General features: G+C 44.4%; 1 protein-coding gene across 1 annotated transcript in view; it reads left to right on the forward strand.

Moving 5' to 3' along the window:
• The window catches only part of POLD3 (polymerase (DNA-directed), delta 3, accessory subunit), a 46,733-nt gene that overhangs the window by 16,482 nt on the left and 17,280 nt on the right, over positions 1 to 12,971 (forward strand). Inside the window, 7 exon segments of the mRNA XM_009329020.1 lie at positions 1,096 to 1,151; positions 3,068 to 3,170; positions 6,277 to 6,316; positions 7,793 to 7,925; positions 11,334 to 11,519; positions 11,521 to 11,575; positions 11,578 to 11,598. Of these exon segments, the coding sequence (XP_009327295.1) occupies positions 3,069 to 3,170; positions 6,277 to 6,316; positions 7,793 to 7,925; positions 11,334 to 11,519; positions 11,521 to 11,575; positions 11,578 to 11,598 (537 nt within the window). The 5' untranslated portion in view covers positions 1,096 to 1,151; position 3,068.

The raw sequence follows: 12,971 nt of genomic DNA on the forward strand, positions 1-12,971 counted from the left end.
CTTTAAATTAATGTCTCTGAAGAGGATTGGTAATGGCGTCATTTATATCACAGGGAAAGCAGCTCTCCCCAAATTCCTTATGCTCCCTAATAGGTGAGCTGTTTTTCCTCAAAAAAAAAAAAAAAAGCACTGTAGCAACAGCAGTTTTTTAGCTCAAGGTGTAAACGACAGAACACGGTATGGAACAGTGTTTTCCATGAAAGGTTGAGGCAGTCTGGACCACTATTTCCGCTTAAAAGTAAAATTACTACTTATCGTCTGTAGCCTCTTGGAAGCCTTGCTTTTTTTAGGACAATTCAGAAAAATGGTAAGCGTGCGTGTCTGTGTTTCTTTCAAAATAAAGACTTTTGCCTGAAAGCGATGCAGGAAAGTTGGTGCATCTTGTCTGTCAAAGCAGTTGTATTAACACGAACTGCCTGTGTCGTTACAGTTTATTTCAGTAAACTGCTAGACTAATAACAATTCAATTTAACTGTTGTGTTTGAGACAGGGGAGGCCCTAGCCTGAGGATTAGTTTAAAAAGGCAGAGCAGGAGGCGAAACAGGTATGAAAGGCAGGCCTTGCCTAAATAATGCGGCAGGGCTGGGTTTAGAGCTGTAGTCTCCTGAGATTTGGCACACCGTGCTGTCGGGCTTGTGATGCAGCCGGGGATCCCCGTGTCCCCGTGGCAGGTGAGGGTGGCAGAAACCCAAGAAATCCTCAGCGGTTGTTTGGGAGAGCAGTAAGAGCTTCTCACGGATAAGGGTTGTGCTGTTTAACTGTTTTTCTCTGTTGTGAAGCTGAGCGGGGCGGGTGTTTTGAATGGCTTTTATTTACGCAATGGCATTTCAAGAAGGCGTTCCCAAAACCACACCTTTCGGGGTGGGTGGTTTGTTCAGGTTTCAGGGATTCAATCTACTCATGAAAGCACAGGGGGGTGGGTGTCCACGTGCTCTTGCTTCTAACAGGTTTTGCTGTGGGTTTCTTGGAGGGGAGGGGTCTAAAGAGTTTGACTTACCCGTGAAGCAAGCAAAGGATGGGAGGTTTAACAAGTCAAGAGACGGAGGTTTTCTTACTGAAGTGTTTTCTGTTGTTTTTTTTTTCTTCTTGTTACAGGTGACATACAAATGGCTAAGCTATACTCTGGGAGTTCACGTCAACCAGGCTAAACAGTAGGTATTAGTGCATCCCACAAACCTTTTGTTTTGTGGCAAAGCCTTGTTAATTACTGTTTTCACGACTGTGGTTAGTGTATTAAAATTATCTCTCTGGAAATAATTAAAAATCCCGCATGTCTTCTCAGGTACGGTCGGTTATGTTATTCAACGTGCCTTACTCCTCCTGTAGGCAGATCTTGCCTTGACTTGATGGGACTTGTGCTTTAGAGAGCAAGTGCTCAGCTGGACACCTTATGCTGCTTTACATCATAAATACTTAGCTCAGAATAGATGTTTTAGCGTTATGTTACTACTGAAACGTATGTAGCTCCTTTCATCCTGAAATGCGGATGTGTTTTCTGAACCTGGCTCCAGTCCTGCAAACAGAGCTGTGCCTTTGTGAGAATCTGCCGCTGCGTATCCCAGCGTGGGATGCCGTACGTTATCGATGGATGTTGCTGGGAGCAGGGTCAGGAGAATGCAAACCAGCTCACGGGTCTGGCAAACGCTCATCCGCTCTGATCACCCTGCTGCGTAGTGCGTGGTGCGTTATTAATATCTGCTCACCAGGCTCGATGGGCACAGGTAAATATTTGAAGGATGGGGAAGTCAGCTGTGCCGTCAGATATTTTTGCTTCTCCAAACTTAGTATAAATGTGTAACCTTGTCTTGGTGTATTTTGAAGAATAAAAAAATCACTGTAACCTTTTAAATATCCTATAAAACAAAGAACGAGCTCCCAAGGATTCCGGGGCTGTTGCTACGCGGCAAGGTGAAGTTAAGCATAAGATTTGAAGGTTGCGTAAGAGTGTCAAGTCCCATAATACGTATATTTTCTCTCCTTGTTTCTGGCTATAGCTTGGACCTAAAGGGGCATTTGCTGCGTACTCAGCTGCGGTGTACTGAGCCCAGCTTCACCTGTCTTGTCCAAACTACTAGAATATCAACTCGGGCATCTAATGTAATGAAGAGGTTGTTTGGTCTTTTTCCTCTGCGTGTGTGTGAACAATTTAGATGATGTGTAAATCTGAGTGTGCTTCAGTGATGGCGTAGACCTGACTGGAGAGCTCTGCTGGGAACAGTTCTGGTCGTACAGTAAGCTAGAAGGAGCCAGAGAACTTTTTGCTGTGAAGAAGATGGCCCCGGGTGAAACGGAGGCACCTCCTCATACCCTTGAAAGCAACCTGGAGATGGAGAACTCCTGTGGCATCTTTGTGCTTAAAACTCTCTCCTAGAGGCTGGAGAAGTGCCTGATGACACAAACGAATTATTTTAGTGAGTTTTGCTGGCTGTGGCAGCGCGGTAATGGCAGTCTGTCTCTGTGGCAATGAGGGTCTTCAAGTATTTTTACCAGATAGCATCCTCGGGGAGTGTGCGGTAGTGTCTCTGCCCAGTTGCGTGGGACGCTCATCGTAAATCAATGGTATGAGCGGGAGCTGAAAGCTTGAGCCTCAGCTCAACCTCGTCATCGCCGGTCATGCTCTTTCCTCCTGTTTCTGATCACCGTGTCAGTGGATGTAACTAGGATTGTATATATACACCTGGCAATGTGATCATGTACCAGAAACCACCAGTTCCTCTGTTGGGTGTTTCAGAATGCTGGGTTGTAACAAGGGAAACAGCCTTCTCAAGGGGAGACGCTGGATCGAGCTGCCCGGAGGATGTGAGACCATCTGCAACCAGCTATCAAAAGCTTTGAGAGCTTGTATTCGTTTCACCTCTGGTTTATATAGTTGTCGGACTGAGATTCTTCAAAGTGGCAGAGGAGAAAGGTGTCTCAGTAAGACTAATTTAATCCTGGTTAAAATAACTGTCTTATGTGGAATGTTTCCATGTCAGGCTGGCTTTGCTCTTTTTATGTAAGCTTCACGGAAGGGGTGGTGACGGGCTCTTTCCTTTCTAGGTGATTAACACTGGTTTCTTTTGTGCAGGATGCTGTATGATTATGTGGAGAGGAAACGAAAGGAGAATTCAGGAGCTCAGCTTCACGTCACCTACTTAGTAGCAGGAAACCTCATCCAGAACGGACACACTGTGAGTGTTTTATTTCTCAAAGGTGTCTGTGAGCTCTTTGTTCTTGTGTCTTCCATCTTGTTTTGTAATCTTTGGGTTAAAAGCTGAACTCGCTCTCTTTTTCCTGTAACAGGCACAGTGTGCTAGGTCTTCTGTACATGTACAAAGTAAGGCACCGTCTCTGTCCCCGCATACAAACGATGGGGAGGAAAGATCAGTTGGTCATGATTTGGTAATGCAGTGCTGAATAACGCACCAGGGTCTTTATTTAATTAACTTAAATCCTGTTACCAGTCATCTCTCAATCCTATCACTGATACTGGACAGCAGATTTTCTAAAAGAGCCTGGAGGGGCCCTTGTGAGATCAGCTGATCCATTTCCCAGGATCCGCTGTGGAGTGGAGAGTTGTGTTTGGAGAGAGCTTGGAGTTCAGTTAGACTAGAATAATAATAATAAATAGAAAAACAAATAGTTGAAGTTCTCTTGTTAAATAAAGCAACTTTTTTATCCTGGTATACAACAGAAACGTAAATTTATTAATGGTATTTTGTATTTAAAATACATTGACTTATTAAGCAAAGGCATCACTACTTGTAGTTAATGTATTTATTTTTACTCATTGCTGCTTGTCAGATTTTCAAGAATGTAGTCTAAAATTTCAGAGAGGAACCCCAGGGGTTTTTGAAAGAAGATGAGCAAATTGAGTACCCGTTTCCCTTTGCTCTCAAAGAATTTAATAGCCAAACGCTAAATGCCTTTGACGTTCCACTAGGTGTCTATTCGTATCTTTAGATACCCAAATATCTCTTACAATACAATCCACAGTCTTCATTTAGAATCAGTACATCTCAGGGTGTCCTGGCTTTTATTTGTAGTGTCATGGTTTAACCTCAGTTGGCAACTGAGCACCACGCAGCCGCTCGCTCACTCCCCCCGCAGTGGGATGGGGGAGAGAATTGGAAGGATGAAAGTGAGAAAACTCGTGTGTTGAGATCAAGACAGTTTAATAGGTAAAGCAAAAGCCGTGCACGCAAGCAAAGCAAAACAAGGAATTCATTCACTCCTTCCCATGGGCAGGCAGGTGTTCAGCCATCTCCAGGAAAGCAGGGCTCCATCACGCTTAACGGTTACTTGGGAAGACAAACGCCATCACTCCAAACGTCCCCCCCTTCCTTCTTCTTCCCCCAGCTTTATATACTGAGCATGACGTCCCATGGTATGGAATGTCCCGTTGGCCAGTTGGGGTCAGCTGTCCTGGCTGCGCCCCCTCCCAGCTTCTTGTGCGCCTCCAGCCTGCTCAGCTGGGAGAGCACGAGAAACTGAAAAGTCCTTGACTAGTGTAAACACTACCTAGCAACAACTAAAACATCGGTGTGTTATCAACATTGTTCTCCCCCTAAATCCAAAACACAGCACTGTACCAGCTACTAGGAAGGAAATTAACTCTATCCCTGCCGAAACCAGGACATGTAGATTGGAAAAGAAAACAACAAACCTTTTTTGATTTTCCTAAATACTGAACTGGTTCACATGCATAGAATAGTCTCTTTACATCTCCAAATTGGCCTGAAATTGAAGGTAATTATTTATTGCATTAGTTCTGTACAATGGGATATATTTATTTAAAGCTGTACAGCTAGTGTCACATTTATAGCCTGAGTTTAATAGGTTTCCCCCCAGTTTCTTTCGGAAATAATAAGGTAGCATCTCTTGGCTCGCTAGAATTAGTGAGAGATTTGTCAACATATTGTAATATTTTAAAATTTGCCATAATGTATTTAAAACAAACAAGTGAATTCTGACATAGCATATAGACAATTTTTTTAAACTCTTGTCTTAGCAGTTTATATATTTGTAAAGCAAGAAAGATCTACTAAGAGTTTTAAAAATTGGCTATATCCTATAGACATATAGAGGGCACTTTTTTGTTTGTTTGGTTTTAAATATCTTATTTTTGAATACTGCAATAGCAGGGCCTGCTAAGAAAGGTGACCTGCGGGTGCAGTAAGTTGTTAGGGGTAGAGATGAGGCAATGCCAGGGTTAGGAATGCCACACAGGAGGAGTTCAAAGGTCCTCAGACTGGATGTTTGAGGGCTAGCTGGAGCGGGTGGGAGAAGAGGGCAGATCTGGAAGATACTTCCAGAAGGCGTGCAGGCACTGGAGTAGCTGGTGGGTATCATCTGGCACAAGTCAATTTTGAGTAGGAAAGGGGTGCGAGCGCTTCGGATGCAACCCTGTGCTTGCTGGTAACCCTGCACTACTGTCTGCTGTCAGTAGGTGTAGCCACAAGGCTGTGGGTTCAGCTGCAAGACTCGTCAGAAGGGAGATGTGGCTAGAAAGCAGTCACAAATAATTCTCATCGTGTCTTAAGCACTGCACGCTCTTTACTTGCAACTTTTTATCTGCCTCAGTGAGGGACCAAGACTCTCAATCTTTCTTTACTGTTTCAGGTTGCCTACGTTTTCTTGCCTCTTACTCTTTTGCTGGCTAGTCTGTGGCATCAAACACAAAATTAACGGTTGGATTTTGTCCAGGCTGCCTCTTTGGATCCTCTCTGTATTAACCGCAGCCTGTTAAATGTCATAGAGCAGGTATAGTCCTTGAAGGCTGGCTGGAGAGCACATTTCCAGACGCATTCGTTTCTGGCTTTTAAATTAATGCTTAATTTCTCATGGTGTTTTGCTTCTCTGGCGCTGTGTCTGTGCTACAGATTGCGAAGTTCGAGTTTACTGGCAATCTGAATATACATGGGTGAAGTGGGCTAGTGCGGTAGACTTGTAGCAGTTGGGTCATCAGCTGCGTTAGTTTGCTTTTCTCCACTGTGCTGTGCAGTTGTTTAGTTCTCGTTTCATCTGCGTCTCATCTCCCAGTGTAAGGAATGGAGGACAGAGGATTTCTGTAGGGTTGTAGTGATCGGTGGAACAGTCTGTTAGAAAAGTAGGAAGACGGAGCTTTAAAAACTAGTGGCTGATGACTGTTTAAAGGCATTGGCAGTGTTCTTTGCAGCTATAAAGCTGGACCTATAACCAGTGGACTTTTTTATTCAATAGATGACTGAAAATACCAGTCTTCAGTACAACAGATCTTTTCAAATTTTAAGATTGCAATTTATTTATTTTTTACAGTGCCACAAGGTTGCGGTAGTGAGAGAGGATAAACTCGAAGGTAAGCAGATCGTGAAAATTATGTGGTTTTAACCTTTTTCTTTGAAAGAACAGCAAAGTGAGTAAAGCTCAGAACTTGCCATCTGCACATAAATGCCTAGTCAGGCTGCTGGGTTCAGGTGAGTACTTTTTGTACTAGCTTTTTCTCAGAATTTTGAATATCTGAGCCAACAGCTGTGTAACTTCACAGACTTGATACTTGGGTCTGATTTTTTTTTTTAACATTGACCATTTTAGTCAGCGATTCTTTTCCACCTCCCTGCCTCTGACAGACGGCTCCTCCTTAAAGGCAACAATATCTGAGTAGTGTACCGCAGTGTCTCTCACTATTTTAGAACAATTATGAGCCTTCAGGCTCCCAGGGATGCCGAAGCAGATAATTCTAGTTACTGGTTAAATGCAATAGCAGTCTTTGTTTGCCCTGAGTGGCGTGGGTGTTAGTTAAATGTCCTACAAGGTCTGGTCCTGCTGATGAGATCTGATCCGTAGCAATTGAAACACAACTGCAGGCTCTTCGTTGCTTTCAAATAACATCTTTGGCATTTGAGAACATACCGTGGCATTTGCGACCTTAAATATCCATGCTAATGATCTAACTTTGTTTGAAAGACTTGCGTTATTTTCCTTTTTGAAATCTGAAGTAGATTTCTAGCTGAAGTTGTCTTCATCAGGCTAGTAGACTGTCAAGCAGTGCAACTACTATCTGTCATATTTGTTGAATTATGTGTGCTGCGTAATATTCTGTTTTGCTGTGGAGGAAAGGGTTGTTCGTGTTTTTTGTATTAGAAGACAGGCCAAAGGTATGACTTACATTTGGAAGAGGCTGAGATTTGTGATGGGAGTAGGGCTGCACAGTCTAGGACTGGCCCCAAGAAATGATTACTGTGTGTATTTTTACAGTGCCTAGAAGCTCCGTCTCAGACCAGGACTGTGTGGAAAGAACAATATAAGCAATGAACAAAGAATTCCTAAAAAACAGCCCTTGTCTCAAGGGGGTTACAGTCTAAATAGCACAGAAGAGACAAAACATTGATTCCGGCGGACTACTAGAGAAGGCACTGTGATGCTAGTTGATACAGTGGACGCTACCTTAATGGCAGAGAGCAGTTCCAGCAGGGTAGAGTTTCGACCATCTCTTTTCTTCCTTAGCTTTAGGTAGTCGTATAGATATTCTGGGTCCCAAACACCGGATATTTTGAATGTAAACACAGAGAGATTGCTCTTAATTCAGTTGTGTAAGAACCGGGAGTGTACAGTGGAAAACACGTTTGACAGGCTTGTGGAGTCTGTTTCCTTGAATTCCCAATTAGTGAGCATTGGAAGAAGGTACAATTACACGTTTTTATAAATTCAGGTCCTTGGTGTCAAGTGGTCTCCCAGTCTTTCTCCATCCTTGGTAGAGCCTGATACTTAAAGTTGCCACCCGATTCTGTAAAGGCTGTGCTAACGGAGGACTTTTTTCTTTTTTGCCCCCCAGCAATGAAGTCTAAACTAGCCACGATTGCCAGCGTGCACGTCTACAGCATTCAGAAAGCCTTGCTCAAGGACAGTGGGCCGCTCTACAACACAGACTATGATATTGTCAAAACAAACCTGCACAACTGCAGCAAGTGAGTTGCGTCTTGGTTTTTCTTCTTATGCTACGTGATTTGAGACTGATGAGTTGTTGCTAATTAGTGCACTTCAGCAGAAGTCAATGGTTACCAGATATGCCTGGATTTTTAGAAAGCTAGAAAAAGATATCTTCTAAGTCATGCCAGACCAGTCCCCAGACAGCACATTGTATGATTATTTCGTAAACCGAGCTATTTCCAACTTACAGTTGGTTCACTTGCTCCGTTACTCCAATGGGCAGACTGTTCCAGTACCTTTCTTCTCTGATGGCTAGAAACCTTTTTCTCATTTCCAGGCCACGCTTCATCATGATCATTTTTGTCCAGTTCTCAGTCACACAGGAAGAGTAAATTGAAACAGACTTACAAAACCACGAGTGATGTGCTCAGCAGAGTGCTAACATGAGGTTGCCTTCTGTTTTGTGAGACTGTGTTTTCATCCACTGGACTCATCCACCTCTCTGAAGATCTTACAGGAACTCATTCTCCATATGTAAGATGAGAGCCTGAGGCGTAGGGGGAGCATACAAAACAGACCAAGCAGCACAAGCGTCCTTTGTGGTTGAACTAGAGGAAGGTTGTCCTGGAATTCAGGGGGACTTCTGTCTCCAGGGGTCATTGTCTCTCCTCCTGAACAGCGCCTGGCAGCTGTGGCTTTTCATTTATGTGTTGTTTCCACCGCGACAGCTTCAGCTTGATGTAATCAGTACGTACAGTGCCAGGACCAATCTGGTTTAGAAGGGGGATGCCTGAATGTTGTGTCATAGAAAGAGTATAGAATTTGAAAGTAGAAACGTGGCTGTCTTCAAAATGTTGACAAGAGAGTGGCTGAGAAAGTAATGTCCTAGAAGCTGTGTGTTTCAAATGTGAATGTCAATACCGTGGTAAGTGCTAGAAAACCCTGCTTCAATGAAGACGCGTGCCATAGGTTTGGCTGCAGTTGCCTTGTTCCAGTCTGTTTACTCTCAGGCACCCCTGCATTGGTGATACTTGTCTTAGAGGAGTCTGCCTTTCAGACTTGTACATCCAGAAGGTTTAGACAATTCAGATTCTGAAATTGCTTTCTGAAGCCTATGTGTAAAATCCCTGCCTGGCTTTGGAGCAGAATTTCCCAAACAAACTAAGAAAAACTCAGCTTCTTCGTTTGTGACCTGGCTGAATTAAATTCAGACTGACCATGTTCCCTGTCTGTCGTGGTTTAACCTCAGTTGGCAACTGAGCACCACGCAGCCGCTCGCTCACTCCCCCTCCAGTGGGATGGGGGAGAGAATCGGAAGGGTAAAAGTGAGAAAACTCGTGGGTTGAGATAAAAAAAAGTTAATAGGTAAAACAAAAAGCCGCGCACGCAAGCAAAGCAAAACAAAGGAATTTATTCACTCCTTCCCATGGGCAGGCAGGTGTTCAGCCATCTCCAGGAAAGCAGGGCTCCATCACGCTTAACGGTGACTTGGGAAGACAAACGCCACCACTCCAAACGTCCCCCCCTTCCTTCTTCTTCCCCCAGCTTTATATGCTGAGCATGACGTCCCATGGTATGGAATATCCCGTTGGCCAGTTGGGGTCGGCTGTCCTGGCTGTGCCCCCTCCCAGCTTCTTGTGCACCTCCAGCCTGCTCAGTCGGTAGAGCACGGGAAGCTGGAAAGTCCTTGATTTAGTGGAAGCACTACTCAGCAACAACTAAAACATCGGTGCGTTATCAACTTTGTTCTCGCCCTAAATCCAAACCACAGCACTGTACCAGCTACTAGGAAGGGAATTAACTCTATCCCTGCCGAAACCAGGACACTGTCCCTTGTCAACTGCATGAATTGTCTTTTACATTTGGGACAAGACTCCTGCAGTACCTGCAAAAGACAGAGGTTTAACCATGTGCATGTTCATAGCAAACAGAATCTACCGGCTTCTAATGCTTCCCTCTCGGTCCATATATCTCACAAGCTCTGGGGCAAGGATCTTTATTCTCTTCTGTGTTTGTATGGGACCTGTTATGCTGTGAAGATGGTGGAGGTGGCTAGATGTTGTACTAATATAACTAACTGGATTTAATGCACGTTGCTAACGTCGGCTTTCCAAGCGGAAGCAGCTCCTTGCTTGCAGAGCATAGTCCAAACGTTGCTTATTTTTTCAGTGATTATTTAGTGAATTCTGGATCGAGCCCATAAGCTATAGTCACACAGCAGCATTAAGGCAAGCTAACTCCCCAGGTGCCTGGAACGTGTGAGGTTTAGATGTGCTTGCTGCACAGTCAATATAACCATTGACAATAAAACGTTATTTGTAATCTGGAGGGTTGATGGTGTTGCTTATGGGTGTGTGTGGAGTAGGAGTGAAAGCTGTCCAGAGACCGCTGTTGACCATGTTGAAAACAGATTGAAAGTGCAAAGGAAAGTAGGAATATTTTTCTTCAATGTTGTCTTTCCTTCCTTTAAAGGTTTGAATGTCAAGAGATTGCTGCTGCAGCCTAGAAATGCCGTAGGGATGGTGTTGTTTTTGTTAATAGATTACAGTTCCTGATCTGAGTAGAAGTGGACTGTGCATGTGAGCTGCTAACGCTGAGGCACAGAAATTAATTGGCAGAAGACTGGTTTATTTCTTATGCAAATAAAAATACGCTGTGTAATTCAATGGATTGGAAGGCGTGAGTCTGTGCTCTTTTGTGGCATTTCTGTAGGAAATCTGGAAAGCCTCGTCTGTGATTCGCACAGCGGGGAGTAGAGTTCAGTTATTTTGGGTACTGCTATTCCTGCCTGTCAGGGAATTGTATTGTAACTGTGAGCACATCATTTAGTTCTTGTACCTCCGTATCCCCAAACAATCACGTTCCAGACTGTTACGAGCTGAGATGTATCTGTCTACTAGTGATTACGTGGAAATGACTTTATATAGTTAAGTCTGAATGTCATGGATATCTTCTGAGCCATTTAAGTAGTTTAGCTTCAGTTGTGATTTACTTACCTGGCCAGTACGATTGTGGCTGCTTGTTGCAGCAGTAGTGGACTCTGTCAAAGCATCTGAAAGTTGTAAATGTTTTAGATCATCGGACAGCCATACAATTTATGCTGCAAACTTTAGAGAGCGTAACCCGTTTAGGAATAAAATGCAGTCTGCTCCATCTCTATGCTGGGTGTGGAGACAGGCTTTTCCCCCCCATGAAATCTGAACAGCTTGTTTAGCATTTGAATGCTCTGGCTCTTGCTGACAGGTTCAGCTGATCTTTTCAGTAGAGGTCTCAATCGCTCTCGTTCTGTGCCAGCCTTTCTTTCTTGTCCCATGCACAAATTAAATTGCTCTTTTTCCCATAACAGGAGAACACAGGACCAGAGAAGCAAGGCGCTACCGGGGAGGAAACCGAGGTGAAAAATAAGAAGTTAAAAGGCTAATTAAATTTTTCACTCCATCACGCAGGTTTAGTGCCATTCAGTGTGCTGCTGCGGTCCCCAGGACGTCGGCCGAAGTTTCTCAAGTGCAGACGTCTCTGCAGGCTGGTTCCCAGGCACAAAGTGACACGAACGCTGTCAGCGTACCTGCGGTCAACGGCCACGGTCCATCGACTGCTAAACAGCCCTTGCAGCAGCCCAAAGGGATCATGGGAATGTTTGCAGCGAAAGCGGCTTCCAAACCCCAGGACACAAATAAAGAAACTAAAGTAGAGGCTAAGGAGGCCCCAGGTGTAAGTTACCTCAGACCCTTTGGCAGCCCTCTGGGTTAATAGTTTTAATGAACCACTCTTCTATCAGAAATAGCGTGGCCAGCAGGAGCAGGGCAGTGATCGTGCCCCTGTACCCGGCCCTGGTGAGGCCGCCCCTCGAATCCTGTGTTCAGTTTTGGGCCCCTCACTCCAAGAAGGACGTCGAGGGGCTGGAGCGTGTCCAGAGAAGGGCAACGAGGCTGGTGAGGGGTCTGGAGAACAAGTCTGCTGAGGAGCGGCTGAGGGAACTGGGGTTGTTCAGCCTGGAGAAGAGGAGGCTGAGGGGAGACCTCATGGCTCTCTACAACCACCTGAAAGGAGGTTGTAGCGAGGTGGGTGTCGGTCTCTTCTCCCAAGTAACAAGCGAAAGGACGAGAGGAAATGGCCTCAGGTTGCGCCAGGGGAGGTTTAGGTTGGATATTAGGAAAAATTTCTTCCCTGAAAGGGTTGTCAGGCATTAGAACAGGCTGCCCAGGGAAGTGGTTGAGTCCCCATCCCTGGAGGTATTTAAAAGACGTGTAGACGTGGCGCTGAGGGACATGGTTTAGTGGTGGACTTGGCAGTGCTAGGGTAACGGTTGGACTTGATGATCTTAGAGGTCTTTTCCAACCTAAATGATTCTATGATTCTAGCTTCGCTCTTACTCAACCTAAACAGCCTTAAACAGCCGTAGCGCAGCCTTGTCCACTGCTTCTAGTGCTAAACTTGCTGTCCACTGGGAATGCTCAGTCACTCTTTTGTAAGTATTTAACTGTATAGTACAGTCGTGCCTTCTGTCAGTCATCTTGGGCAAAAATATATTGTGCCACACTCTTGGCCTATCCACAGAGGAGTATTTGCCATAACTTTGACGCTTTGACATTCCTCCTTGAGCCAGATCTCCAGTAAGTATAAACCAGCATAGCTGCATTATTGAGACGATTGTTCCATTGTCTTCAGTTACGCGAATATATACACCGGTTGAGGATCTTGCTCTCTCCATTGTGCTTAAAAGGATTTGTTTTGAGCAGTAAGTGAAATGTGAGAAGTCCAGGTCTTAAAAGCATCAAGGTGTTTAAACTTGGTCTGTGAGGGAAGTTTCAGAGCTTGACCTGTGCAAGACTAAATTGTTTCTCTTCGCAACTGCTGTTTTTTCCAGGATAGGATTACGTTTTAATTTTTAATTAGTATAATTGTTTTTAAAACCATGTGGCCAGTAAATGGGTATTAAAATGGTAAGTTTCCCTGCATATGGTTTGGCTTGTTTATAACAGTTGAGTACATTTTGGTTCATTTTTCTGATTTTTATAGTGAATTTAGAACTGGTGAAATATGTGTGTCTGAGTGTTTTGGGAACTTTAGTGTCTGGTTTTTTT

This window comes from Pygoscelis adeliae, unplaced genomic scaffold (genome assembly GCF_000699105.1).
Source record: "Pygoscelis adeliae isolate BGI_AS28 unplaced genomic scaffold, ASM69910v1 Scaffold297, whole genome shotgun sequence".
Taxonomy (NCBI): Eukaryota; Metazoa; Chordata; class Aves; order Sphenisciformes; family Spheniscidae; genus Pygoscelis; species Pygoscelis adeliae.